We start from the raw sequence: 27,146 nt of genomic DNA, 5'->3' as shown, positions 1-27,146 counted from the left end.
TGGCGGGGGCATTCTTAGCTCGCTATAGCATCTAAATCGAGTATTTTTTTTTGATTCTGGTAATCAAATATCCCTTAATGAGACGACCGAATCGTCAAGTGAAGGGAATATCCAGCCAACGTGTGCGTGTTAGGAGATCGCAGACGGGCCCGTCTTTGGGAAAGGGGGGGGGGGGGGACAAGTGCAATGGATGGAGGCCTCTGATTTACTTGAAAAGTCTATAAATAGCTGGCGACGAAGCACGGGGGCAGCTCTTCCGAACCAAAATGCTCTTGTGCGCCGAGTCACGCGGCACTCATGCGGGACGACGAAGTCCCTCCCTGGTATCACCCGCCTGCTTGGGACATGCCGTTTTTTCCCGGCTCTCTGTTAACCCGACGGAGGCGCCGTGTGGACCGTAAGTACATTTGGTATAGGGATCACAATCATAAAGACCCGGCCAGAAGAGTTGGTCACATACGGGATGAGGTAAATGCACTCTTGCAAGGTGACAGACAGTAGGTCAGGTATGCTCGGAGCACACCTAGAGCAACATTCCCTATTCCTAATTGATGACGCGGGGGGGCCGACGTTCAGAGTCCAACGCGCGAGCTCAACCCCCCCGCGGCCTCTCTTTAGTTCTGGCCCTCCTGTCCGGGCACCTTCCTCTTGACCCTCGCCTTTTGCGCCTGGGCGCAGAGCTTCTTCTCCTTCTCCTTGGCGAGCCAATCGGGGTCCCGCTTCACCTTGCCGACCACGCCGTACTTGTCGCTGTTGGTGAAGAAGTCGACCCAGTGCTTCAGCGCCTCGTGGACCCGGGCGCGGGCGGCGGCGAGCTCCTCCTCGCGCAGCCTCTGCATGTCGTCGTAGGACCAGTGGCGGTCGACCTCGGGGTCGTCGAGCGGCAGGAACATCTCCTCGACGCCGCGCATGTCCGGGGTGCGGTCCTCCATGAAGCAGCCCGTGACGAAGCCGCGCGAGGCGTCGCGGCCGGCGAAGACGTTATAGGAGCCGCCCGGGCCGTAGATGCGCGGGTTCGCCGAGACGTCAAAGATTGTGTGGTTGATGGCGAGGTAGATGGGCTTCTCGGGGTCGGAGCCGTCGTACTGGAGGAGCTCCTCGGGGGTGAGGTAGAGGGGTCCGTTCTGCGGGAAAAGGGTACACACGTTAGCTTTCGGGACGATTCTCGGGAGGATCATGAGAGGAGGGGGGGAATGCATTGCACGTACCCATTTAGCTTTCCAGTAGCTGGGCCTCATGTACCAGGGCTTGTTCTTGTGACCCCAGAAGAAACTCTCGCCACTGCTCTGCAGGTAGCTCAGGGCGCACGAGGCGAGGAAGAGGAAGCTCAGCACGCGGAGGATGTCGAGGTAGGGGCTGTACTCCTCCGTCTCGCCTTTGGCCTTTTTGGACTTCTTGCTCTTCTTCCCCCGCGAGTTCTCGGCTGGGGTGCCTGCGAACAAGTTGTCCTCATCCTCGACTTCCTGCACCGGCTTGCGCTGGCGCACGCTTGTCGTGTCGTCTGCCATGGCTGCGGCTGCGTCTGTTCCGTTGGGAGGGGCGTTGGGAGGGGAGGAGGGGATGCAGTGGGCAAAGATGGCCAAGAAGCTACGAGAGGCGAAAAGTCTCAGAAGCTAGCTGGTTTTGCTCCAATGAGGACACAATTGCGCTAATATGGAGAGAGAGCACACACCCCCGGTTTGTCGACGTGGTCTGATAGACGGTCAACTACGGACAAACCTTGGGAAAGGACCGAAAACCGAAAAGCACCTGGATGGATGCCGCGGACATTCGAGCATTCTGCTAGCTTCATGCGCTTCGCCGGCGGCAGACAAAGTGGGCACCGCAAATGCCTCCAAAAGAGCGAAAGTGACTTTTAGTCGGCGTGTGATAGGTCACGGCGGATCCAGGTCATCCGGAGAGATCACCCTCCCCCCTTCCTGGGTCCTCGATAAAGGCCCCTTTGGACCCAAGGACTAGTTCCAGATAAGGTGCAATACTTGGAAATGCATATGGAAGAATTGGATTTCACAAGCCACCATGTACTATATCTGGGGGTTGTCTTGAGCTCCTAGAAGCTGTGAGTCCCCATACATACATACACGATACAGTGCCGAAACCCACTTGTACGACACATTGCAGGTTGGGGGACTCGTATATGGAACAGGTGGGAAACTCCCGATTCTTTTTCTGCGGCGAGAACCAGAGTCCATCGAAATTAAAGTCATTTAAGTCGCTGTCGCCCCCCATGAGCTCTGGCAAACATGGTTGCGCATTTATGCTACACAGCGAGGTAGGCATATACAGTGCCAGGTCATTAATCTGGTCACACCAGAATATCTAGCCAATTAATACATCAGGATTCCTCCGCCAGGCCCACTTTCCCTTCTGCCTAAGGTTACCACATGTTAGTCTGAATGCATCGCGACAAGAGCTTCAGAGGCAATTAATTGAGGTATATAGGGCTCTACCTCCAATACTTACCTGGAGGTTAATAGACTCCATCCAAGATAGGATTACTGAATGTATTAAAGTACGTGGCTGGTATACACGATATTAGAAACATCTATTTTGGCTGGAGTTTACACTATAATAATATGACTACGGTTTTACGTAGCCTTGTAAAATGTGGGGTAGACATCATGTGACCCTTAATAGTGTGACCAGATTAATGACCTGGTACTGTAGGTACATCATTTTACCTTGTACTCCGTACATGTATGCAATTAAATGCAAAGTTCACCCAGCTCTATCGCACCCATCTTCGTCCTACCTTTCAATTATTCGGGGGTATCGCTGTGTGGGGGTCGCTACTAACCACATTAAGCAGCTTGCAGCTCGCAGCTCGCAGCTCGCAGCTTGCGCCTTCTTTCTTTTTCTTCTTTTCGCCCCAAAGTGGAGTCGATTATGTCATTCGTCAACGGCCCAATACCTACACTACGCTACCCCCCGGATACCACACCAAATGAACAAATGAACCATTTCGCTAGGGCAATCTGGCTGCGTCACCTGGACAACCCGTCTGCAGACAAGCACCACCGCCCGCACTGTAAACATCCGTTGCCCTGCTCCCGCGCGCCGTCAACAACCTGGACTGGCAGATAGCTACATACACCTTTAACCTGCAGGCCTTGCATGATACCGTCTCCATTAAGGGTTCCATTGTTCACCGACGCTACCACCATCATCCTTTTTTTGCAAATCGCGCGCCACAGGCAGACTAGAGAGAGTCGTTTCCTACGGACCCAAAGGCGCCTTCCCGACATTGCACGCCGGATACCGCTCGATAAATACAGCAGTAATACCATCACCCTCACCTTGAGATGGCCGACAGCGCCGAACAACCGCCCTCGCCGGGCGGACCACTGAGTCCAATGACCCCCGACCGCGCGAACCAAAAGCAACAAGGTCGCAACCTCTTCACGTCTCCTCGAAGCAGTCCCGGCGGACGTGATAGCTCAGTACATGAGAAGATTTCTCAATTCAACAACCTTGCGATGCAGTCCAAGACTCTTGAACGCAAGACCGCAGACGCTGCCCTCAAACGTGCCATGCTGGGTCGTGAGGAGGCCGAGACCGAACTGCGCCGCTACCGCGACGAGTCCAAGGTGCTGCGCGTTCAGCTGGAAAAGGGCAAGGAGCGGGAGCAGCGCGTCAGCGAGCGTCTCGAGACTGTCATGGTAAGCCATCCGCCTCTGCCGCCGTTGCCATCCTATGGTGTCCAAAGTTGCTGACTTCTTGTTCAAGGAACAATACGGACGCGCAAAAGAAACCTACGCCCACACGAAAGCAGCGTGGGAGAAGGAGATTAAGCTTGCCCGCAAAAAGACGTTCAAGAACGAGTCCCAAATTATCAAGCTCCAGGAAGAGCTCAAGGCCGCTCGCGAGGGCTGGCGGCTAGCGTCAGACAATCTCGACGCCGAGAAGCTGCGCTCCAAAGCCCGCGAAGAAGAGGCGTTCCAGGCCCGCTATCAGATGGTCGGTATGGAGCAGGCACTCGGCGAGGCCTTTGAGCGCATCAAGATGCTTGAACAGGAACGGGACGCCTACAAGACCTTGGCCAAGGAGGAGGAGGTTGCCCGCATAGCCGCCGAGGGTCGCATTCCGCTACCTAAAGCGTTCGACGCTGCGCCCGACGACGAATTTGCATCACCCAAGAAGAAAAAGGCACCGCGGTTCTCCCTCTCGACGGTGGACATCGTCTCCTCCGCCGCCAGCGAGGAGGAAATTGAGGAGCTTACGCGCCAGGTTTCCTGGGAACGCCAACGCGCTAACCGCGCATACGAACTGGTCGACTTTCTGCAGGCCGAGTGTGAACTGCGCTGCTGCCCTTGCGCAAAGACGCCCAGAAGACAAAGCATACTTTCCCCGAGGCAGAGTCTGTCCAACAGACCAAGTATCATGTCGCCGAGGCGAAGGCTCATGCCACCTGCCGAGATTGCCGACGCCAGTGATCTGGTCATCCTTCAGGGGCGTAGGGACTCCTCTTCGAGCCAGTCGTCATTGAGGGCTTCTTGGAGTTCCCCGGTCGAGGAGAAGGCTTTCAAGAAGCCCGATGCCACCAAACGCTCAAGGGAAGAGCGCCGCAGCACCATCTTCTGCGCCCGAGAGGGTATCTTCAGAACTGTGTCGCAGCGTGAGGCGGACGAGATCGAGGGTCAGTGCGAACAGGGGAGACGAGGACACGAGTCCAGCGTAGGGTCTCCCAGCCAGCCTCCCACTCCCCACGACGCTCCTCCAAGATTCTCGCGCACACCCTCTCTCGAACCCCCTGACTTTGCTGTCCTCGCCCAGGAGCGCATGTCACTGGCTTCCCTCCTCAATGCTCCCCACGGCGGCAGTGATGGCCAAGTCCATACTGCGCCTCTCCCCTCCATCCCCACCATGCCCGACATGGACGCACGCCCCGCATCCAGGTCCTCAAGAAGTCCCTCCCCAACCCCTGAAGACACCGTCCGCCCGCACACCGCAGCCGCTTTCTACACCAAGACGACGACAACAACCGTTCCCATCCGTGACGACAAGCCGCGGCCGCAACCAAGGATGGAACGCGCCCGCACGCCCTCAGCCGGCGACTGCCACATGTCTTTTGATATCAACAACCCTGCCATGACACCAACTATGACCCGCGAGGAGGCCCTGGCCCGCATCCGCGAACGTAGAGGACGTGCCCGCTCTATTGCCCAGGGCACCGCGACGCCCCGCAAGAAGATGATCGAGGGTGCCGGCGAGCGGCGAGATGTTAGTGCCCCCGCAGGCCAGGCGGTTCCCAAGGTGAAGGCGTAGAGCCCCTTCTTATCAGGGGCGGACCTGCCCATCGCAAAAGAGGACATGACCGAACCGATCCGGCCCTACGAAGGTGTCTCTTCGCACGACTCGGATGATGAAAACAGGCCCCAGCCGGCTGAAGGGCATAATAATATCACGGTGCGGGGCCGCCTTTGGAGGCTTGCACGGGACTCGCTCTCACGCAGCTCGTTTGGCTGGTCTACACGTACATAAGAAAACAACAGAGACGCGCAAACGACACGGGAAAGGGAGTGGACAGGCGTTTCGGTGAGCGGGCAAGTGATTGACATACCCAGGAGCTATTCCCGCATGGTTCAGGAGTTTTGGCGGGGGAAGGGAAAGATGAACTTGCTTGTTTGCTATTTTTCGCTCGGCCGGCACCCTCTCTCTCGTCTGCATAGTCAACGGCGTTCGTTCTCCTGCTTCGGAATCTGGAAAGGCGGCAACGGCTAACTCTCCGGGGAGAGGGGGGGGAAGGGGAGGAGGAGTCGGTCACATTTTATCATTTGGGGAGTTTGGATTGTTGTTTTTTCTCGCGACCTTGACGATTACCAGCATTTTTACTAATTCAGACCCTGAGACGACGGGCTGGTCTTGGGTCACTTGTTGTATAACGATAAAAATGAAGGAGTCGGGCTGTGTGTCCTTTTTTGTTCTTTTCGTTTTATTTACCAAACGTTTTCAACGCATCCCTTCGATGCGTAACCGAGCTGTCGTACTCTGCTCCCACTTCAAATGCATGTGGCGTGCTTTGCTCATTGCCGCCAACCTTTGACCTGCGTCTCGCCTACTGCAATGATGGACGGTGCTGAACACTTCTCACGGAGTTTTCTTGCTTCTTTTTTTTTTTCTTCTTTCTAATAATGAGAAAAGCGGCCCCTTCTCTTGACAGATACGCGGAGGTGACACGGTATGCGTAAAACCCGACGGAGAAAAAAAATAACTTTCGCTAGAAGGAAATATGCATGATCAGGGGTGCGCAAAGTAACATACAGACCTCCCTCCGCCAGCTCCTCCTCTCTGGCCACGGACACCGGAGCATGTCGGACTCCTTTTTCCCTTTTCCTTTCAACTATGTGTGGTATTGGTATATGCATCATCAACAGCAACAGCAACAGCAACAGCGAGTCGTAACATCATGCAGTGTAGAGGGCTGGCGACTGCCCCGCTCTTGTCTTTCGTGTCGGGTTTCCCCCAATCGGCCTCGAGACAGCTTGTCAAATCATGCAGAAGGGACCCGGGGTATGCGTGTCGGGCGAATAGGTTCGCCTCACGCCTCATCCCTTGAGGAAACCCCGGGCCGCATTCCTGGCATTTTCCGAGCTGTATGCGTCGAGCTTGACGGCTACGAGCACGACCTCGACAGAGCTTTTGCCGCCTCGTGATCCCTGGATCTTGAGCCTCCACTGGCCCGTCCGCACAACCCACTCGTCGGCCGCGAGTGCTGCTTGCCCGGCGGCCACGTACCCGTGCGAGTCGACCCGCCTCCGCTTGCGTGAGTTCGGCTGAAAAGAAGATGACGCTGTGGGGGATTCGAGCCCGCCGGCAGTGCTGGAGGCTGCGGACATGGGGTGGTTTGTGGGGTGAAGGTCGTCGGCGTCCAAGACGTATGGCTTGCCGTCTAACGTGACGGACGTGTCGGCGTCGATGGACACGCGGACAAGGTCCTCGCTCAAGGGAGTGTGCCCGGGCGTTGGGGGCTGGCTGCCGGCTCCGCCTGAGGCCATTAGGAGGCCTAGGGGTTGGGTGGTGGGCGGCAGGTTCAGCTTCGTGGCCACGACTTCAAACAGTCGTGCGATGCGAGCGCGGGTGTCCCTGAAGAACTCAGCGCGAATGGAGCCGGACTGGAAGTGGATGCGGGTGCTCTCGCCGCCAACTTCGAGGACGAGCTCCGCCGCGCGATCGTCAACATAGGGACGCGCATAGTTGACCCAGCCTGAAAAATGGTCGCCCGGGGAGGCCGAGACATCGGCTGCCACGCTTATGCCGCTCTTCAGGATGTCTTCCAAGCGGAGGACTATTTCCTCGCGGCGGCGGCTCTGGTTATAGCTAATGTGGTGTGGTATGAGCTTCTGCTCCAGGCCCTTGAAGTTGAAGTACCGGCAGTCCCGCAACAGCTCGGCGCGGTGCGTCTCATCACGAATCGTGACGGGGTATCCATGCAGGAGGTGCAGGATTTCGGCAAACGTTTCGGCGGAGCGGTTTGGGACGGAAGGGGGTAGGATGGACGGTGGGCGGAGGAGACCCTCGCGGTCGAGGCCGGGGAATAGTTCTTCGGGGTGGGAGAAGAAGACGGCGAAGCCGAGGGAGAAGAAGTTGGGAGAGTTGCCGGGGTCAGTGAAGATGTCGCGGGGTATTTGGAACTCGCGGTGGCCAATGGATATAAAGATGGACTCTTCGTAGAGTTGGGATATCAACTTGGGTACTGCCACAGGTGTTAGCCCGGGTCAGGCAAGAATGGCAGAAAATGGGGATCGGTGGGAGTACAGCTGTAGAACTGAGCATCGGCGAAGAGGCGCACAAAGTGCGTGCCGTCCCGTGGCTTGACATGGTACCCTTGGAGGTGGAGGGAAATGTCGGCGAAGGTCTGGGGGTCACGGTCGATGTAGAGGGTGCGTATGGCATTGGAGAGGTCCTCGCCCGTTTCGTGTGCTTTCTTGACCTGGCAATAGAAGTATTGGGAGAAGTAGGAGGGTGCTGGCGAGGGGTTAGCTCAGCGCAGGCCAGCAAACATGACTGGCGCATGCTGTCAAGACCAAACGCGAACAGGCAGCGGCGTCCTGCGCGGGCGGCAGAGCACGGCAGAGCACGGCAGAGTATGGCAAATGTCGATGCATCATCGGCCAAGAGTCAAGAGAATCAAGTAAGGATAGCGAACGCACCATCGGACGAGATAGAGGCGCCTGAAAGCTTGAAGAGCTCACTGCCTATCTGGATGGGGAAGACGCGCTCGTGTGGGAGAATGTGGGGGATCTTGACGACTTGAGCCTCGTCGCGTACCGCGGAACTGCTCGACGGCGGCTTGGGATTCGCATTGTTATTGGCGGGGGCGGCCGACATGTCGGTAGCGGCGGCGACGACTCGAGGCTGGATGAAGGCGATGCGGCTGCTGGACGAGTAGTGTCTGAGGGCATACGTACGAGGCTGAGAATATATCTAACCCGGGTAAACGCTTAGGAGGAGCCTGGTCATCCTAGGGCGCGTTGTCGCAGGCGTAGGTCACAGACAGGCATGAGCATCCGACGACGATGGCGGCGTAACTTAGGTACCTAAGATAAGAATGCCTATTTGCTGGTACTGCCTAGGCCGTTCGCGTGAGGGGGGGCAAGAGGTAGGTGGTTTTTTTTTATTTATTTTTAATGTCATGTGGTCGGAGGCTTATACACATCATAGCAGATTAGGCACAAGCCGCAGCCGCACGCAAGCGCAACTCGGCCTGGGTGTCGTTGCTTTGGGTGTAGGAATATGGATGGCATTTTGGGATCGGGGGAAAACGTGGCTCGCAAGCAATGGGGCAGGACGAAAACGAAGGAGCTAGTGAAGCTTCTGTCCACGCATGTACCACGTCGGCGAGGGTTGTATGCCACAGTACTTTGGTCCAACAAACTACTCCAGATACATTGGAGGCCATCATTGCCGACCAAAGCTCTGCGCCGAGGGGGGCGTCTTCGCGCTCGGACATCGCTGGGTACTTCAGGGCTCCCGCGGCGCTAGGCTTGCTGTGCTCAGTGAACGGCACTAGCGCTACAGCTAAGCGAGAGGCTATTGGCTCAGCTCCTTCCTTCCTATCTGCTTACCTACCGGTAGTACTCCGTACAATAGGTAGGTACGAATACCTAGGTACCTAGGATAGGTTAGGTACCCAGGCAGGTACTGAGGGTGGTGGTGCCTTCCTCCCCTGGTCTCTAAATGCAGATCAGCACCTCGTCTGTCTGTATCGCAACGTGCTTCTCCATCTTAGGTACGGACCCATGTGCGTGTCTGTCTTCTTTCATTCAGCACCGTTATCCTTCATTGGGTCGTCTGGCGCCGTGGCATCTCGGACCCGACGGCTTGTCGTATTCCCCGAGCTTTACACCAGACAGGGAAAAAGAAAAGCGGTCAGCCATACGGAAACTACCGGTAGGTAGGTAAATATCGCCGTGGGCTTACATCCGCAGGCCCCCAGCTACCTATCGAGTAAGCCGTCAGTCTCCAAGGAAGCTTCGCCTTGTTTGACTGGCCCTACGCCGTCGTTTCCACGCTTCGTTTCATATACCAAAGACTCCTCCAAGTCCAGAGACTGGTCCTTCCCGCTCTGACACCCACGGCACGCATGGGTGCTGGCGGAATGCATGCAAGGATACCTACCTATCTGGCGATGGATGCAATCGACATAGGGCACTATGGCCGTATGCAAGAGCTAGCAACGAAGAACAAACTTGCCTCGTCATGCTGCAACACTACGTTGGCATCTATCGATGCTCTGAGCCTATCTGCCTGCCTCCCCGTCTGACGCAATTTTGCCTCAAAGGTTGTCCTCGCCAACCAAATGTTTCTTCCGTCTAATTACCAGATCACCAGCGCAAACAACCCACAAGGTTTCCCTCCTTCTCGGCCATGTTGGGCCGAAAACGACACTTTTCGCTACTGCTATCGAGTTTATCCACCAAAACCCCAGAATTTCGCGGCAGCAAACCTTCCAAGTCGTGTCGACCGGTTATGATCGCCACACGTCTGATACCACGGCTGATCGCCTTACATGATATGATACTCTAGCCAATCTTTAGCGTGTCGAAGGGCCTCCATGTCGCGCCTGCGCAGTCCATTTTCTCGTCGCTTAGAGTTCAAACGAACCGAGGACGAATGTGCCGCGGCTTGCTCTCGCATCGGCACGAACTGCTCGCGTGAAAAGACCAAAAGGGGGTGAATCATGAGTGTCTTTGACGTCAAACGAAACCTACTGTCAGCTCATCAACTCCCAAACAGCCCCTCGGCATGCCCATCCATCGCAGCCAGTCGGCCGAGTTTCGGAGCGACGCACATTGTGCCCACGTAGTTCCAGAGACTGACGTGCTGTAGACAGCCTAGACACTCTTCATTGGCCCAAAGCTGTATTCTGGAAACATATGATCATCTTGTTTCGGACGCACGCTGCAGAGGGATGGGATACACTTTGCGAATCCGAAGACGCTAGGGTTGAAGTTTGTATTCGTCCCGGTTTTCGGTACGCGTCAACGCCAATATCTGCGCCCTCTTCCTAGCCAAGGTTTGCTCGGAGCCGACGTCACGAACTGCTCAGTACGAGACGGGCCCCCAAACCGGTTGCAGACACTGAATCCGAGGAGCGACCCTCGTGGGGGCTTACTTTATTGCGACCCGATGTCGTGCTGCGCCTGACCACTGTGCCGCCGGTTTCAGGGCCCTGGCCTTGCCGTCCTCCCCGCATGCACGGCAAGGACGCCTCCTCATTAACGGCACACGTCGAAGCAAAATCGCCTATTCGTTCGTGAGGCGAAAGAGACAGTCCGGGCCGAATCGGCAATGATGAATCCATAGAGGAACGAGACACACACACACACACATCAAACTCATCTAGTCTTTGGCAATTGGTGATATTGTGTCTTGGGGGCGCCAGACATTGGCACACACGTTGGGAAGTTAGGGAAATCTCGATTGTCGGCCCAGATCGGGCACTGGTTCATTCTCGTCTCCCGTCTTTCTGGTCTTAACGGAGAGCTGCTATTACGCTGAACCGATGCGCCTTATTCCCTCTGCCAGTCTTATAAGTTATAAGTGAAACGCGTCCCCCAGATGCAGGTATCCATCCTGCTGCAGCACTGGCGGTGGTTTCGGAGAACAGCCGGTCGAGATACCTCGAACCCTAGCTAGCGTTAGGCCGGAGCGGAATGATGAGCACCATTTCAGCAAAAAAACAGGCGAGATCGAAATCGGCTTTCAGGCTTTGCCGGCATGCACAGCCTGTATCACGGGGCAGAAAATTTTGGAGGCTGTGGACGCGCGATCCTCTCGCAAAAGCTCTATGGAAACAGACTCGTGGCAGTGAACCGCAGAGTTGATTATCGCAAAGTACCTCGAGGCACACGCACCACAAATGCAGGAAATCGGACGGAAAATACTTGGCGTCCAAACCACCGTGTCTTTCGCACGCGATATACAGCGCAGTATGACCAGGCTCGTCGTATACCCTCGCGTTCGCATTCCAAAATTTCTGATTATTCGTCAACGAGCACTGGTTTTATACGGCCCCTCCATCTCGCAAGGGTGAGAGAAGACAAGGAAAGGGAAACGATCGAACTTTCCCACTAACCCAACTCCCCTCCCCACCTGAGCAGAAACTAGACCCGAAGGATGAATCTGTCTGGAACATGCACGAGGGGCTCCCGTTTGCTGCTGCTAAAGACGACTGGGGGGCAACGACGGATGAAGCAAAGACAAAAGATAGAGGGACGAGGAGGCTTGGCTTGGGGGTTGGAAGAACAGACGCATAGGAGCCCGGCACTAGGCACGAATATCAGTGCGTGAAGAGGGCTCGGCACAGGACCTAGTCCTGAAGCGCTCGCAATGTTTCCATGGAAAGGCTTAGCGACCAAACGTGCGGTGCGGCGAGGCGACGACTAGTCTCGCACGTAGCTCACTTTGAGTTGCTTAGGTGAGGATCATGTCACGATCCGAGGTGCGTCGCATCCAGGGTTGGACCTGTCAACGATCAACAGTAAGTGCCGTGCGCCATATACTCTCGGACAGGGTAGGGGAGTGGTGTGAAGGAGGGGATGTGGGAATGGTATCCATGACTAATACTTTGCCGTCTCTCCAGAAGAGAGCCGGAGGACGATTATTCGATGCACGTATGAGAGGACGACCGCAGCGAAGAAGACAATGGACAGGAGGAATGAGGAGGTACGCTACGAAGCAGGCGAGCGGGTGGGTTTCGGACTGGACTCCGTGGCCTGAAATGGTCAGCGCAAAGGCCGAAGGGCATGACAGGCCATCGACTCACCCTCATATCGTTACGTTATCACCCTCCCTCCATCTACCGGTACCTAAACGCCCCATCGCCATACCTACCATACGCACGCCTGGCTATTATTGGTTTGACTTTGGGCCTTCGCTCACTTGCCGCAATCGGATTTTTCAGATGCAAAGCAGCACATGCATGCATACTGATGCCGACCCACACACCATGTCATGGTAGGGGCACTTACTAATAGATCACAGAGCCATGTCAAAGCCAGCGCGTTGCCAGACAGCGCAAAGACGGACGCAAGGGGGAGGCTTCCAAGGGGGCGGTTCAACCAAACAAATGATGGAGACCCGAGTCGACGGGCGGATTGTTGTTGGTACGATCTTGAGCGCATTGTGAGACCTCGGCCATTGGCCCCCCCTCTGACACTCGTGCAATGAGTTAAAGGGGAGAGCATTGAAATGAAGATGCTTCAGACATGGTGTCAACGCGACCCGCGCGACATTACCAGGCTCATCGTCGTCTATTTTAGTCTGGTATCGGTGGAAACGGCCGCGGTGACCGGCCACACAAATGGATGCCTTTTAGCGGCGGTGGGGTTTCCGCCTGCGCTACGCAGCATACACGTACCGTAGGCCCACCGCGAGGTATGGCATGTCCATCCTTAGCACCTCATTTTAACCATCCTCCACATGTCACATCTGTAACTTTGTAAGGGGGGGGGGGGGACGGCATAGCTTCTTCGTCTGGCGGAAACTGAGGTGGGCGGGCTTGCCAAGGGGGGGGGGGGGGGTGGAGGGATGGGGCTCTTCCCTTCCGCCGGGTACGTTCAAAGTCGCTGGTTACAAGAACAATTCTTGTTGGGGTGAGGGATGACGAGTCGTCCTGACGACAATCATGTCGTCTTACAGTTGACTGCCTGAAGGCAACGAAGTACCATCTGACATCGGAGCTTTGTCTAGAGGTGTCTCCAACTAGCTCGGATTTTTGCATGATGCTGGATACATGACGATCATACCGCCATCTACGAAGAAAGACGATGGGTGTGAGTCGGATCATTCGACAGCACATATACACACTTATCAGCTTGGCTATCCATTTCTTTGCAGCGCCGTACCACATCTACAGTTGTCTCTGGCATTATCCAGGTACCTCTCGACATCAGGATGTCTTGAGCAAGCCCCAACCATGACTACGCACGCACGCACACACTCACTCACTCACACACATACACACACACACACACACACGTACACACACACACACACATATACACACACACATATGCACACGAGCATTATGGGGATATACAACCAAGCTCGGTTCTCATCCACCAGCAGGCACATTGCTCTTGGAACATAGGAATAGGCCGAAGGCAGCAACATTGAGACACAGGATTCCCCGAAGGAAAAGCAACGAACGAATTTTCCAGACCCCACCCAGGCGCTACTAAGCGAAGGCCCAAGTGTCAAGTGGGTAAGTCAAGGGCCCGTCGGCTAGAGATCAAGGAAGGGAACGGTAAAAAGAAGACATGGAATACGGATACCAACCGACTATACAAGCGCGTTACATGTCAGCATCTCGCGCTACCCTACGGATACACTTCACTTATATGGAGCCAAAGACATACTATGTAGGCCTCCGACAAGGTTCCTGGGAGAAAATCTCCATGGTCTCCAGCGGCGTCGTGCCCCGTCTCTCTTCTCTCTGGTCTCTCGAGCAAGAAGCATGAAGGAGAGAAGGAAGAAGCCTCGGGGTCTGCAAGGCCTGTTCGTGTCGCCGCCCTACCGATGCACTAAACTACCTAACGCACGATACAGCCACCGAGAGGCACCGTAAAGGTGGCGAGAGCAGCCAGCACGCCGATCCCTCTCTCTCTCGCAGCAGCAGTGTCGTTCCAGGCCCTGGTGCGCCCCCTTCCGACCGGCGTCCTGTCTCCTGGCCTTTGGCGTACTTAGTCCTGTACGGAGTACCCTGTACTGAACAGGCGAGGATACTTTGCGCACGGCCAACTCGGCTTTGGCCTGTCCTAGCCCTTTCGAACTGTTGCGCCCCAACTGCCCTCTTCTTCTTTTTTTCTTTTTTCTGCTCACGAACGTTGTTTTTCTGCCCAGCCACTCCCAGGTTGTGGCCCCAGCTGTCCGTCTACCTTGCTGTATTCGTACACTGCGGATACCACAACTGGGGACGGGACGCACGCTTGTGCACTACTTACTACCTACGTACGAGCACACTCTGGACGGAGAATTATCATTCGATACTCTTCCCAAAGTGTCTCGCTCCTTGCCGTCCGAACTAGGGCGAGCCAGAGGGCGGGCTCCTCCTTCCTTGTCCGTTGTCGCGGCGTCTTTCTGGGCGCGTATCCGTATTTGCGCTGCATTGATGGCGCTCCGAGGAACGATCGACCGCTGTTTCGACCCAACCAAGAGCCACCTGGAATACGCCCGCAGCCTCTTGTTCTGTGCTCCGTGCTCGATCGCAATATCGCGCCCCCTGCCCAGGTTTCCGGTGGTGGTGCACCAGCTGGTATGTGCATATACTGTGGTGTGAAAGGCCACAGACGGGGTAGCGGGGTCTCACGGAGTTCAGGAGGCAGGACAGACAGGCAGTGAGTGAGTGTGCTTCGAAGACCAAGTCCTTCGAAGACCAAGTCTTGGGAAGTTGGAGAGAGAGAGAGAGAGAGAGAGAGAGAGAGAGAGAGAGAGAGAGAGAGAGAGAGAGGCTATCGATCACTTTCCGGTCTGGCGTTTCCCGGCCCTTCTAAGTACAGCTTTCGATGACTCGATCTCTCCATGTCTCGATCTCTCGGTCACGCTCAACGCTCCTCTTGTCCTTCTTTTTCTTTTTGCTGCGGATACATACAAGCACGTTGCCACACCATCCACACCCTCCGTTTGATAGCCGTACCCTCTCCATCGCCCTTCACCATATCGCCTTGCCCCCCCCCCTTCCTTTCCCTCCGTACCCTACCAACCCGGTCCCGGCCACTCACCTCCAATCTGAACCGGCCTGGAACATTCACCGGGGAAGGGGGGCGGGAGGGGGGTGGGATCACCAATCCATCACTAAACACACCACCTCGTCCTTCTTTTTGTCTGGCCTTCCTTGCCTCAACCTTCCAAACTTCCCGTCCCGTCCACAACGAACCAGGCCAGGCCCGGCCAAACCTGACCAGGGCACCGTGTTCCCTGCACATTCGACACTTTTTTTTTCCTTGTCTTCGGGGGTATCCTGAACATCTCAACCCACTCAATCAACTCGGCTCACTTCATCTCAACCCCAGCTCCCAGACTTGTATACTTCCTTACGAGTAGAACAAGAGCCAGCCAAAGAACAGGACCTCACCTCCATCTTGGGCTGGGCAAAATAAGCTGCAAGACCACATATAGCCTGGCAAGCCTGGGATCGGGGAAATCCACGGGCAGGAGTCCAGCGTGCAGCAACAGTAACAGTAACAAGCAGCAGCCGGCAGCCGGGAGAGTCACAGAGACGCGCCAGTCTCACTTTACCTCGACGGTTGCCAGCCCAGATACGGATCCTGCCTTTCTTACCTTGCCGTCTTTGCTCCGTCGTCCGTACCTTAGCTGGCCTTGGACGAGGCAGGCACTGGACCACTCACCCAAAGCCCCGAGGATGCTTGGGTCATTGCAGCTAGCAATTTGGTCTCTTTTCCCCCTTTAGTTCATCTTCCCCTTTCTTCCCTCCCGTCCGCCTTGTGCTTCCTCACTTATTGTTCCCCATCTCCTCTGGGGCTTCATCTTGTTAATCGACAACATTGCCGAGGCCACTTTTTCGAGCACCGCCACCTCGGAGATCCATCTGCCAGACGGTCTTTCCCTGTCCTCGTCGGTTACGAGCTCAGTGACGGCTGATATTACCATCACCATCACCATCACCACCACCACACTACTGCTACTGCTACTACTACTACTACTACCACCGCCACGGCCAAGTCATATCTCGAGCCTCAGCAACAGATCATCGCTCGTGTAGCTTTCTCCGTTGTTGCTTCAACTCTCCATCTCGCCTGCGCTACGCTCACGCCCTCGTTTGCCCCTCGCCCGTAGTCACACTATGTATGGTCCGCGAACCACTCGGCACCAGTCAGAGTCAAGATCACGCACCGCGAACCAGAACAGAGGCGACCCAGGCTGTGCACGGGACCTTCGATGAGCACGCTGTTGCCCACTTCGCCGATCTGCAGCAGCAGCAGCAGCAGCAGCAGCAGCAGCTGTTGATATTGCTACCGCCAGAAGCAGTCTGCTACTCTCATTCTTGGCCTCTCGGACCCAGCAGGTTGCTTCTGGAGCTTTGGTCCTCGGAACAAGCGCTAGCTACTGCCGTTCCCGCCGCCGCCGCGTAGCTGTGGTGTGCGCCGCCAAGCGTGCTCGCTGCGCGTTGTCGTACCGTGTGTGCTCTTCGCTTCGTTTGGTCGCCCGTCGCCCGCCGGCCGCCACACTACCACAAACACCCAAACCCGGTTCCGAACGGAGACTTCCAGGAATTTTTGTAACTTGGGGCCAAAAATGGCCACCACGGCTTCTTCTGCCCCCGACATGGGCACAGTCACCACGCTCCATCCGAACGTCAACATGGCCGCTGTTGCACCTATGGGCCCGATTCCCAGCGTTGCTCCGTACGAGACATCCCCGCCTCAACCATCTCCGCATACTCTTGCTACCGGCGCGTCGGTACCCACGCCTGCATCTGCGCAGACCCCTGTACCACCTGCTGTTGGCGGACCAACAGGCTCCGCCGCCGCCGCCGCCGCCGCCGCCGCAGCAGCAGCGGCGGCGGCATCGGCATCGCGCAGCGTCAAAAGGCCGCGTCCCGTCAAGTCGTGTACCGAATGCCGCAAGCGGAAGTTGAGATGTGATCGCAATCTGCCGTGCTCTCAGTGCCAGAAGTCGCACCGCAACTGCAAGTATGCTGTCGAACCGGACTCGTCAGTGCTGTCAGACGGCTCCGATGCCGAGATGGGTGATTTGCAGCGACCCCCAAAGAGAAATTGCCTACCTTCAACCACGCCCTCGGGACCACAGCCAGCCGAGCCCTCACTTGTGCCCCTGCGCAATGGAGAGTCGGCCGCGCCTTCGGCTCTGGAGGAATTGACGTCCCGGTTGGAGCGCTTGGAGAAGCAGTTCATGATCCGGAGTCCCGCAGGCACTGAGTTCAGTGGAACTGGTCAGCGTTTGCCGCTGCCGGCAGAAACGATACGAGGACTGACTGTTAAGAGAGGCGCCCTACGGACACGCTTCTTTGGCCAAAACAGCGTGCGTGTCATGCTGAACCTGGTAACTCTTCCGGACCCCGAATGCCTTCGAATAGCACTCCTAACCCGTCCCTCCCAGTTCGATGACGCCAAGGACTTCATGGCAAATCAGTCCAAAATTGAGGGTATCAGAGACATCATGTATGGCCTGCAGATACTCCACAGGCGATTCCAGGAAGAGTACCGCAAGTCCCTGTCCCCGATCTCTGTCTTTGCCGACTCTGTAATCCCGGTCCAGAAGCGCATGCAGGATATTCTTCCGAAGAAGGCAGTATGCGACAGGCTACTGGCCTCTTACATTGATACGTCCGAAACCATCTACCGAATGATTCACGTGCCGACGTTCAAAGAACAGCACGAACTGTTCTGGGAAGGCAAGATACCGGGGGACACCTTCTTGCCACAGCTTCTGGCGGTCTTGTCCATCGGGTCGAGGTTTGAGACGAAATCCAAGGGGCTCGGCCATGAACGTGTCGAAGGCGTGCACATCCCGACGGCATGCGCGCTCGTCAGGTCGTGGCTGGACGGCCTCAGGGGCAAGCAGTTGGTTGACTTGACGACGTTGCAGACCGAGATCCTGCTGGTACACGCACAGCGAATGACGACCCCGCGGCAGCAAGATTCGTGGACACAGTTGGGGTATATCGTGCGCATGGCCATGACCATGGGCTTGCACCGAGATCCGTCCGAATTCGAACCCAGGGTGCCGGTATTCTTTGGTGAGCTTCGAAGAAGGCTGTGGTTTACGATCCTGGACATGGATTTGCACCTGTCCCTAGCTTGCAACCTCCCCTGTCTTGTGCGCGACGGAGACTTTACGTGCAGGCCGCCCCGAAACCTCGACGACAGCGATCTCTATGTTGACATGAAGGAACTACCGCCAAGCAAGCCGATCGACCAGCTTACCGACAACCAGATGCAGGTGTATGCCGCCATGACGCTCGGCGTTCGAATGCAGGTTGCGCACTTGATCAACCGCGTCGATTCCATCCGGGACTACAGCGAAATCATCGAAGTCGGGACAAAGCTGGATCGGTTCTTGGAAGACATCAACTATCTGTTCCCCCGCCATGGCATATTGAACGAAGCGGAGAAGAGCAGGCAGTGGAGGTCCAGAGTAATCCTCGATATGCACGTGCGACGGCCGTTGCTGGCCCTCTATCGACCGTTCGCTCTGGGGCTGCCGGACGCGCCATCACAGATATCGAGGGCATACTTGCGATCCTCCATGGTCATAATGCGGTATCTCGACGAACTCGACCCGTTGCTCACCCATTTCCAAGACATTAGCGATATGTACCACATGGTGCTGAAGAGGGACATTTTGCAGGCAGCCTTCAGCGTGTGCTTCTACATAAAGGCTGCCACCGAATCGCGCGTCACCGGCAACACACTAGGGATAGCCTCCACCGTGGCCATGTCTCCAAACCCTGAGGACGAGGGCGTAGCTTTCAGCACCGAGACGTTTGCGCTCTGGTCGCCGTCACGCCTTATCAAGACGGTCGAGAAGACACTCGACCTGCTTGTCCGCAATGTCGGCGGCAACGATCTCAAGGACATCGTTGCGCTTGCTGTCGTACTGGCTTCTGTGCAAACAGCGAACCAAGAGCAGAAGTTGCACAGCATCCGACTTAGCTTGCAGAGCGTCCTTGACGCATGCAAAGCCTCGACCAACACGAACCCCGAAAAGATGTCCCTGCAGAATCCAGCAGATTCGATGGATCCTTACATGCAGACAAGAGCGCCATCCACGTTTCATGCGAATGCGTCGGCAGCTGGAGTAAGTGACCACGGCGGCTGGGTTCTGTGGGACGGATGTAACTGGGCTGATGCATGGTCGGCAGACTCCGGATGATTACGCGGACTGGGATCTGGACTTCTGGAATCCGATGCACAGAGGTCCCTCGAGTAATGTGCGGGGTTGAAGATAAGAAGTCTTCAATGTTTTGATCCGGTGACACGCATAAACCCAAATGCCGCCTGGGACCACGAATCATGATTGCTTGGAGTAGCAAACGGGGTTTGAAACATCCATGATCCATGATGTTCTTCAATTTTGTCCATGCCAGGGAGCCTCGACCAGGCGCGAGGAAACCGACGCAACTAACTTGTCATTTCAAGGCAAAGGTTTAATTCCGGAGGTGTACATGTGCACCAAGAGTCCGGTAAGCATTGCAAAGCGATCCTGTAAGCATTGGAAAGCGATCCGGGGGGGGTCGATAGTTTTTCTTTGCGGGATGTATCGGCGCAGGAGACTACGGGAGGAAGATCCAAAAGAGAACGGCATATGCAAAGAAAACATGTGAATGTAGTACAACGATACCAATAAGCAGCGGAGGAATCAAAAGAAGGGCATGGCTTGGCTTTACCAAGCATGCTTATTATTGCTACATACGAGACACTAGGGAACCAGAGGCTGTTTTCCTCTTCTCGGGTTGCCGCGCTGACATGGCAGATTTTTGGTCAAACTCGTTTCGGCGGCACACCCCCGGTTAGTTGGCGATGACAGGAGGAGCCTTGCGGTTCCATATCCTCCTCTCCCGATCCTTGATCGCCCCTCACGGGCCGATTCGGGAACCAGAGCTGTGGCAGGGGTGTTGGGGTCAAGGGCCGCGAAGGGGGGCGGGGAACCGGAAACATGGCAGGCGCTGAGGGCAACAACGACGGCGTCCGCGCCGTCGCGCGGGGTCTATATGGCGGCGTGGAGGTCCGGGAGAGAGAGGGGCGAGAGGAAGGGGTTTCGGCCCCGAGACGCGTTTGACATGATATGTAGTTTTGGACTAGATGCTCTTGAGTAAGTAAGGGTTTGCTCACTATGGTTCTTGCCTACGGCTTACAGAGAGCTCTGAGGGATTTGCGAGCCATTCGCATATTCGGAGATGAAGGTTTGGAGATAAATGCGTACGAAGAGCGGAAATAGCTCCTCGGTGTTGAGCTCCATCTTCACAGAGGAGAGTAAGCACGGCTTCTTGACATCACACTGCTTCACACTTCTTCCATCTTCACCTCGTCTAGACAAACCAACAATGTACACCGCCCAAGACGACGTGGCCATCGTCGGCGGCGGCATCGCGGGCATGGCCCTTGCCCTCATGCTCGCAGCACAGTCCATCCCCGCCACGATCCACGGTTCCCGCAACAAAGTGCCCCGTCCCCCACCACGCCGGCGGCGGCATGATTCACTGCCCCAACGCTCTGCGCATCATCGACTCCCTGGGTCTCTACGGGCCCCTCCTCGCCAAGGCCTGCAGCTTCGACTACGTCTACTCCAAGAACGACGAGGAGGCAACGGTCGACCGGTACCCGTTCGGCGGCGCCGCGGCGTTCGGCTACGACGCCGTGCGCATCTTATCGAGACTCTGGCCAAGGCGTATCATGAGCGTCGCGTGGCCGTTGAGTACGGCAGGCGGCTCGTGCGCGTCACCGAGGAGGACAAGGCCGGAGTGGTGTTTGAGTTCCGGGACGGGCGGTGGCGAAGGGTGGGTCTGCTCGCCGGCGCCAATGGGATGGATCCACTCCCGCGGACGGAGCACCTACGTTGCGCCGGGACGTGGAACCCAACTTTGTCGGGCTCGCGGCGCTGACGAACGCCATACCCACGGCGCAGCTCCGCGTCCTAGCAGATAAGGACTACCGGTTCCCCATCAGCGTGGGGAACCGCAACGGCGTCTTCCTGCTAGCGCCGCAGGGAGCCGACTGCGACGAGATGCTGGCGGGGACGCAAGCGCCGTTCCACGCGGGGCGGGCGGCGTTGTGGCGGGAGGCGCTAATGAAAGACAAAGAGGCACTGAAGGAACGGCTGAGAAGAGATGGGGAGAGCGATACTCTGTTAACAAGAGTTATCATCTATCTCATCACGAAAAGGCCGACGATATGGTTACCGAATGGGGCCATCCCTTCCACCCCTGCGACTGATGATCGATTTTTACCTCGGCAAGCTCTGTGATTGGCCAAGATCACTGGGGAAGGCTTGAGCCAAGCTCGTCCTTCTGAGCCTCGGTTGGCCTTTTTTTTTTTTTTTTTATCTTTTTTGGAGACTCTGTAATGCGGTGAAACAGGGTGACAGGCTCAGGCAGCGTCTCGGGCCTCCCCTAGAGCACCGAGCTAGCGCTCATTATGGGCAGTTTTTGACCCTGTTTCTGTATAGCGCGAACGGCGGGGTCAAGGATGAAAAAACCTGGGGAAGCTCTTCCCAGGGCCCCGGGAAGGCAAAGAGAGGAGGCGAGGAGGGGGAGGCGAAAGGTTGACAACTACAACTGGCTGTTTCCGCAAAGCACATGAAAGGCAAAAAAATAGACATATTGACGTTTCATTGCCTCGAAAATTAGCCGTGGGAGATATATCACTAAGCTCTGCCCGCTCTGCTGCCTTGCTCAACTCTCTTCCATCTTTCACACAAGAGCAATTTGAGTTGTCGACGCTGAAAAAAGAGACAGTCGTATTCAAGCTGACAAAACAACCACGAGGCATCACTAATTCATCGGACCAAACCAGCACACCATGGCGCCCCGACAGAAACGCGAAAAGTCGCCCTGCTACGTGCTCGGCGTCGGCATGACCAAGTTCATCAAGCCCCGCGGCAAGGTGGACTACACGGAGCTTGGCTTCGAGGCCGGCGTAAAAGCCATGCTCGACGCCCAGATCAACTACGACGATGTCGAACAGGGCGTCGCCTGCTACTGCTACGGCGACAGCACCTGCGGCCAGCGCGTCTTCTACCAGTTCGGCATGACGGGCATCCCCATCTACAACGTCAACAACAACTGCTCCACGGGGTCCACCGGCCTCGCCATGGGCCGCACCTTCATCTCGTCCGGCGCCGCCGACTGCGTCCTCGTCGTCGGCTTCGAGAAGATGATGCCCGGGTCGCTGCAGAGCTTCTTCAACGACCGCGAGAACCCCACCATGACGACCGTCAAAATGATGGCCGAGACCAGGGGCTTCACCAACGCCCCCGGCGCCGCGCAGATGTTTGGCAACGCCGGGCGGGAGTACATGGAGAAGTATGTGTAGATCTCTTGCCACCGCCGCCGCCGAGGAGCTCGCCTGGGGAAGAGAGAGAGACACCACCGTCCGCTAACACGAGACGCAGGTACGGCGCCAAGGCCGAGGACTTTGCCGAGATCGCCCGCGTGAACCACGCGCACTCCACCAAGAACCCCTACTCTCAGTTTCAGGACGTCTACACGCGCGAGCAGATCCTCCAGGCGCCCGAGATCTTCGCGCCCCTCACCAAGCTGCAGTGCTGCCCCACGTCCGACGGCGGCGCGGCCGCCGTCCTCGTCTCCCAGGCCTTCCTCGACGAGCGGCCGCACCTCAAGGACCAGGCCGTCCTCATCGCGGGCCAGTGTCTCGCCACCGACGTGCCCTCGCTCTTCTCACGCTCCGCCATCGACCTCATGGGCTTCGAGATGACTCAGGTGGCCGTCCGCACCGCCATGGCCGAGGCCGGCCTCACCCCCAAGGACGTCCAGGTCGTCGAGCTGCACGACTGCTTCTCCGCCAACGAGATGATCGTGCTGGATTCCCTAGGCCTGGCCGAGCCGGGCAAGGCGCACGAGCTGGTCCGCCGCGGGGACATCACCTACGGCGGCAGGTACGTCGTCAACCCCTCCGGGGGGCTCATCTCCAAGGGCCACCCGCTCGGCGCGACCGGCATCGCGCAGTGCGCCGAGCTGGTCTGGCACCTGCGCGGCTGGGCGAACAACCGTGCCGTCCCGGCCACCAAGGCGGCGCTGCAGCACAACCTGGGTCTCGGCGGCGCCGTCGTCGTCACGGTCTACCGCCGGGCGGACGGGAAGGAGGCGCCCAAGGTCGACTCGGCGACCGTGGGTAGGCTCAACAAGCTCGGGTACAACCCGGCGGTCGAGGCCAAGGGCTTCACGGCGCAGCAGGCGGCGGCCGTGAGGAGCCGTACGAAGAAGAGCGACTGGGCGCTGCAGGATACGGAGGAGAAGGTTGAGGCGCGGTTTTAGGATGTACAACATGCAGTGGCCCGGCCATGTATAGTCTGGTACTCGAGTTTAACTATTTGCTGAATCACCGACGCCTGCTAGTCGCCGTTTCTTCATCTGTTTATGCAATGCGTTGGCGGCGCATGCTCATGAGCTCGCCTTGTTCACCTCGTACACCAGTATCGTCACCCAGTAGCCATCGCCCCCGTACTTGGTATTGTCCTGGTACCCGCGATGGATTTCCTTGAAGCCGAGTTTCTTGTAGATGCTCAAGGCTGCTTCGAAGGCCAATACCAAGATGTCGACGCCCGCCTTCTCTGCCAGGCTGATGCCACTTTCAACAAGCGCGGTGGCAATCCCTTTGCCCTTGTTCTCGGGATGAACGGCAAGGTATTCGAGGGCTTTATTCCTCGGGGGGTTTAGTTTCTGTGCTCCAAGCACCGGGGAGCGAAAGATGATGTGGTAACTTCCAGCCCAGCGCAGTCCACCATTGGCGGGAATCACTCACAGATGTATGGCTTCTTGGCCAGGAGACGCTCCTTCTCCGGCGTGCAGTCGTCAATCTCATTCATGGAGATCGGCTCCCACCACGCCGCGTCCGACCGCTCCTTGAGCGCTCGCTTCTCCTCCTCGCTCACGTCTGCAATCTGCGAGCCGTCCCACTCGACGGCCCCCTCGTACCCGGCCGGCAGCTTCCAGCGCGCGTAACCAAGGAGCGCTCCGGTTTCCGGGTCGACCGCCTTTTGGTGGCGCAGAGTCTCGCGGTTGCGGACGAGATTGTTGGGTATGCGCTCAGCGGCCTGCTCGATGAGAAAGTCGAGCTTGGTACCCTTGGGCCAGAGGAGATACCAACTCTGGTTCGTCCAGAAGGCGCTCATGTTGTTGCGCGCCAGGGCCGGGGCGTCGGCGAGCGTACAGGGCTCGATCCTATAGGCGTGCATGGCTGATGAAGCTTGGTCGAGCTGGTTCCAGTTCAGGTCTAGGTGAAATCAACTCGGTGACGTTGTTGCTATGACGGGCCTTAGGCACCTCTTCGTATATGTGATATCAAGAATGGCTTGGGCTGAGATGAGCTTGTGTTTCTCCCGCTCGACAATTTACGTACGACCCAATCCTCTTTAAATAGGGCTTTCATGACAGCGGAACGTCAAAGCGAAACGTGTTCAGAAGATGTAAAAGCTGGAGGCCACGTGGATATAGTAGGTAGTGATGCAGAACCATGACGCTAGCCTGGATCCATGGTTTCTTCAAACAAGCTAGATAAGCAATCAATGATGGAAGGATCACCCGTAACCTATTTGTTCCCGAAGAGATATGCTTATGGTTTTTATCACGTGGTTTCGTGTGACTCAGCTTCATTCATTGTTATCGTGATGAACCATCGTCTCTGCAGACATTTCTCATATCCCAAGCTCTGGAATCGAGACTTAAATCAAAGAGCAACGGCGATTTTGCGTCTGCAGTGAGGAAGGTCTTGAACTCTAGTAAGTGAGTTGAAACATTCAGAGTGCAAGTCAAGAAAACTGTCCGGCACAAATTGCCGAATGTGGGCCCCAGTTGCAATCAAAGGAATATTAGTGAGTTTTCACCTCTCATCACGTTGTTCAAACTGCTCTCTCATAAAGTTGAGGACATCTATGCTCGGCGCCGGTTGCCGTTGATTCGCGGAGTGTTCACAGACCGAGAAGTGTTTTGTCTACGCTTTAGTTCAGGAGTCTTTCGAAGGGGGGACAAAAAAGACAGTGGCAGAGTGAGTTTTTATTTCAGACCACCGCTCAGCAAGATGCTCTGCCCCGTCAAGTAACCGGTTTTGCACAGCATCATGACAACATTCGCACACTCCTGTGGCGTCCCAAGCCTCCCAACAGGGATGTTCTTCACATCACCGGGGGTGCCCTCGACACGCTTCTCGTCGGGAATCATGCCCGTGTCGCCAATCATGGCCGGCGCGACATCGTTCAGCGTGATCCCGTCCTTGGCGTGCTTGGATGCCAGGTTCTTCATCATGCCCGTCAGGCCTGCTTTGCTGGCGGCGTAGTGGCAGCCGTTAATGCCACCGCCAATGGCGGATATGGACGACACGAAGACGACGCGGCCCCAGTGTTGGGCGGCCATGTGCGGGATGGCCAGCTTGCACAGAAGGAAGGAGGCCCTCAGGTTTATGTTGATGGTGAAGTCGAACTCTTCGAGGGAGATGTTCTCGAGATAGGGGTTGGCTTTGTTGCCGAAGCCCGCTGTACCGGCGTTGGCGACGAGAATGTCGGGGGGTTGGCCATGTTCGGCTTTGATTTGCCCAAACAGCTCCTCGATGGCTTTGGCGGAGGACATGTCTACGATATGACAAGATACCTTGACGTCTTCCTCGGCAGAGCTCTTCAACAACGAAGCGAGCTCTGTGATCTTGTTGTAAGTGCGGTCGGATGAGCACGTAAGGGCTAGACGAGCGCCGTGGGCGAAAAGCTCCTTGGCACAACCTCCTCCAATACTAACCATATGAGCAAAAGACAACCGGATTAGGACGTCCTCTACTCACCCACCGGAAGCGCCGGTGACCAAGGCCAGTCTGCCCTTGACCTCGTTGTCTACAGAAGCCATGTTCAAGGTATGATGCCTGATAGTGCCAAAAGATGACAGATCTCTTCGCTTTTACACAAACAGGGGACCGGAGTTTTTCTCCGTCTTTCTCTTTTGGGATCACACACAATAACCAAGCGAGAGACGCTTTTGATATACAGTATTCAAAGTAAGAGATGAGATGAAATGGGTTCACTTGGGTGAATTCTCGAGGGGGGCGACTGTAACCCGGGTTGACCCCGCGATGAGCTGCCCCACTTCATGTGTGTAGCTCTTACCCCGCAGTCTCAAAATAATGGAACATAGGTACACAATGAAGCCTGCCTTCTGATCACTTAGACTCGAGACTGTAAGTTGCAATCAGGTCGACGTGTTTTTTTCGGGGGGGTTTTTTTTTTTTTTAAGGATGGAAGGGGAGCTAGGATTAAGACTAAGAGAAAAAGGAGGACACAAAATTAGGGGAAAGATGAAGGGAAACGCTATGTCTTTTTCCTTCTCGTTCAACAAGACCAAGACAAATTATATATAACCAAGCGACCAGGGTCAAGAGCAACAACACGGCTAGAGGAGACTGGCATTGACACATAAATAGACACTGTGTCAATTGCGGGATATCTGGCTTCTTAGGTCTTGCCTATACAATGGACATGATGAGATGTGTCTTGACGCCTAGTTGATGACAGCTCAGTGCTTAATTACCCGGCCCGTACCACCCCATTGGCGGAAGTAATCCGGCTGATATTGGCAAGGTATTCATTCGGCAGGAACTGGACTATTGCAACATTAATTGCAGATGTTCTAGCCATGATCACGCTGCCGGAACTGCCCAATCGTTGAAAGTCATACACTTTACTTGGCAACAACAGGCAAGTTTGCTTGTGAGATGCTATAAATTTTCAGTGACTGGCCGCTATTGCCATGGTGTCCTCTTTCACGTAACCTTTAGGTAATGTGTAGTCGTCTGTGATAGCCCCGAACAAATTGCCATCTCAAACGACAGTTGATGTACGATGTACTAGGTATAGGTAATTATGTATGAGAGCTGGCAGCTGGCCCCTTAATAAGCTAACTTGACATCGTTTATTGGGCCAAAGTGCCCCACTCTGACGGAGTA

General features: G+C 56.1%; 10 protein-coding genes across 10 annotated transcripts; 5 read left to right on the top strand and 5 right to left on the bottom strand.

Annotated features, from left to right (window-relative positions):
- Nucleotides 1-188: 188 nt before the first annotated feature.
- LY79DRAFT_658843 (uncharacterized protein) lies at nucleotides 189-2,697 on the bottom strand (the record flags this gene model as incomplete). The annotated part of the gene is made up of 6 exons (XM_060562730.1): nucleotides 189-1,124; nucleotides 1,209-1,587; nucleotides 1,720-1,852; nucleotides 2,082-2,232; nucleotides 2,464-2,498; nucleotides 2,682-2,697. The coding sequence occupies 6 exons, from the start codon at nucleotides 2,695-2,697 to the stop codon at nucleotides 615-617; spliced, it is 1,224 nt and encodes a 407-aa protein (XP_060414951.1). The 3' UTR covers nucleotides 189-614.
- Nucleotides 2,698-3,302: 605 nt separating this feature from the next.
- Nucleotides 3,303-5,265, top strand: LY79DRAFT_579193 (uncharacterized protein; the record flags this gene model as incomplete). Its single annotated transcript, XM_060560007.1, has 2 exons — nucleotides 3,303-3,659; nucleotides 3,727-5,265. 2 exons carry the CDS (start codon nucleotides 3,303-3,305, stop codon nucleotides 5,263-5,265), a joined length of 1,896 nt encoding a protein of 631 aa, XP_060414950.1.
- Nucleotides 5,266-6,545: 1,280 nt separating this feature from the next.
- Nucleotides 6,546-8,328, bottom strand: LY79DRAFT_669193 (BTB/POZ domain-containing protein; the record flags this gene model as incomplete). The annotated part of the gene is made up of 3 exons (XM_060563611.1): nucleotides 6,546-7,693; nucleotides 7,756-7,965; nucleotides 8,151-8,328. 3 exons carry the CDS (start codon nucleotides 8,326-8,328, stop codon nucleotides 6,546-6,548), a joined length of 1,536 nt encoding a protein of 511 aa, XP_060414949.1.
- Nucleotides 8,329-8,581: 253 nt separating this feature from the next.
- LY79DRAFT_551610 (uncharacterized protein) lies at nucleotides 8,582-8,960 on the bottom strand. The gene is made up of 2 exons (XM_060557660.1): nucleotides 8,665-8,960; nucleotides 8,582-8,599 (listed from the first exon to the last, which is right to left on the bottom strand). Exon 1 carries the CDS (start codon nucleotides 8,900-8,902, stop codon nucleotides 8,666-8,668), a length of 237 nt encoding a protein of 78 aa, XP_060414948.1. The 5' UTR covers nucleotides 8,903-8,960; the 3' UTR covers nucleotides 8,582-8,599; nucleotide 8,665.
- Nucleotides 8,961-11,929: 2,969 nt separating this feature from the next.
- LY79DRAFT_579191 (uncharacterized protein) lies at nucleotides 11,930-13,964 on the top strand (the record flags this gene model as incomplete). Its single annotated transcript, XM_060560006.1, has 5 exons — nucleotides 11,930-11,983; nucleotides 12,765-12,879; nucleotides 13,319-13,380; nucleotides 13,601-13,708; nucleotides 13,851-13,964. 5 exons carry the CDS (start codon nucleotides 11,930-11,932, stop codon nucleotides 13,962-13,964), a joined length of 453 nt encoding a protein of 150 aa, XP_060414947.1.
- A 932-nt stretch (nucleotides 13,965-14,896) lies between these two features.
- LY79DRAFT_176534 (uncharacterized protein) lies at nucleotides 14,897-15,928 on the top strand. Its single transcript, XM_060551259.1, has one exon. The coding sequence runs from the start codon at nucleotides 15,025-15,027 to the stop codon at nucleotides 15,544-15,546; it is 522 nt and encodes a 173-aa protein (XP_060414946.1). The 5' UTR covers nucleotides 14,897-15,024; the 3' UTR covers nucleotides 15,547-15,928.
- Nucleotides 15,929-16,758: 830 nt separating this feature from the next.
- LY79DRAFT_514002 (fungal-specific transcription factor domain-containing protein) lies at nucleotides 16,759-19,359 on the top strand (the record flags this gene model as incomplete). The annotated part of the gene is made up of 2 exons (XM_060554551.1): nucleotides 16,759-17,526; nucleotides 17,584-19,359. The coding sequence occupies 2 exons, from the start codon at nucleotides 16,759-16,761 to the stop codon at nucleotides 19,357-19,359; spliced, it is 2,544 nt and encodes an 847-aa protein (XP_060414945.1).
- Nucleotides 19,360-21,750: 2,391 nt separating this feature from the next.
- On the top strand, nucleotides 21,751-23,571 carry LY79DRAFT_630802 (nonspecific lipid-transfer protein). Its single transcript, XM_060562170.1, has 2 exons — nucleotides 21,751-22,507; nucleotides 22,597-23,571. Exons 1-2 carry the CDS (start codon nucleotides 22,005-22,007, stop codon nucleotides 23,477-23,479), a joined length of 1,386 nt encoding a protein of 461 aa, XP_060414944.1. The 5' UTR covers nucleotides 21,751-22,004; the 3' UTR covers nucleotides 23,480-23,571.
- On the bottom strand, nucleotides 23,572-24,759 carry LY79DRAFT_551597 (uncharacterized protein). The gene has a single exon (XM_060557659.1). The coding sequence runs from the start codon at nucleotides 24,397-24,399 to the stop codon at nucleotides 23,959-23,961; it is 441 nt and encodes a 146-aa protein (XP_060414943.1). The 5' UTR covers nucleotides 24,400-24,759; the 3' UTR covers nucleotides 23,572-23,958.
- Nucleotides 24,760-24,863: 104 nt separating this feature from the next.
- On the bottom strand, nucleotides 24,864-26,224 carry LY79DRAFT_551589 (short chain dehydrogenase). The gene is made up of 2 exons (XM_060557658.1): nucleotides 25,992-26,224; nucleotides 24,864-25,943 (listed from the first exon to the last, which is right to left on the bottom strand). Exons 1-2 carry the CDS (start codon nucleotides 26,051-26,053, stop codon nucleotides 25,217-25,219), a joined length of 789 nt encoding a protein of 262 aa, XP_060414942.1. The 5' UTR covers nucleotides 26,054-26,224; the 3' UTR covers nucleotides 24,864-25,216.
- Between the last annotated feature and the right edge of the window lie 922 nt (nucleotides 26,225-27,146).

The sequence above is a fragment of the Colletotrichum navitas genome, assembly GCF_030913465.1.
Source record: "Colletotrichum navitas strain CBS 125086 chromosome Unknown LY79scaffold_24, whole genome shotgun sequence".
In the NCBI taxonomy this organism is placed as follows: Eukaryota; Fungi; Ascomycota; class Sordariomycetes; order Glomerellales; family Glomerellaceae; genus Colletotrichum; species Colletotrichum navitas.
This window is presented reverse-complemented; position numbering and strand designations above follow the sequence as displayed.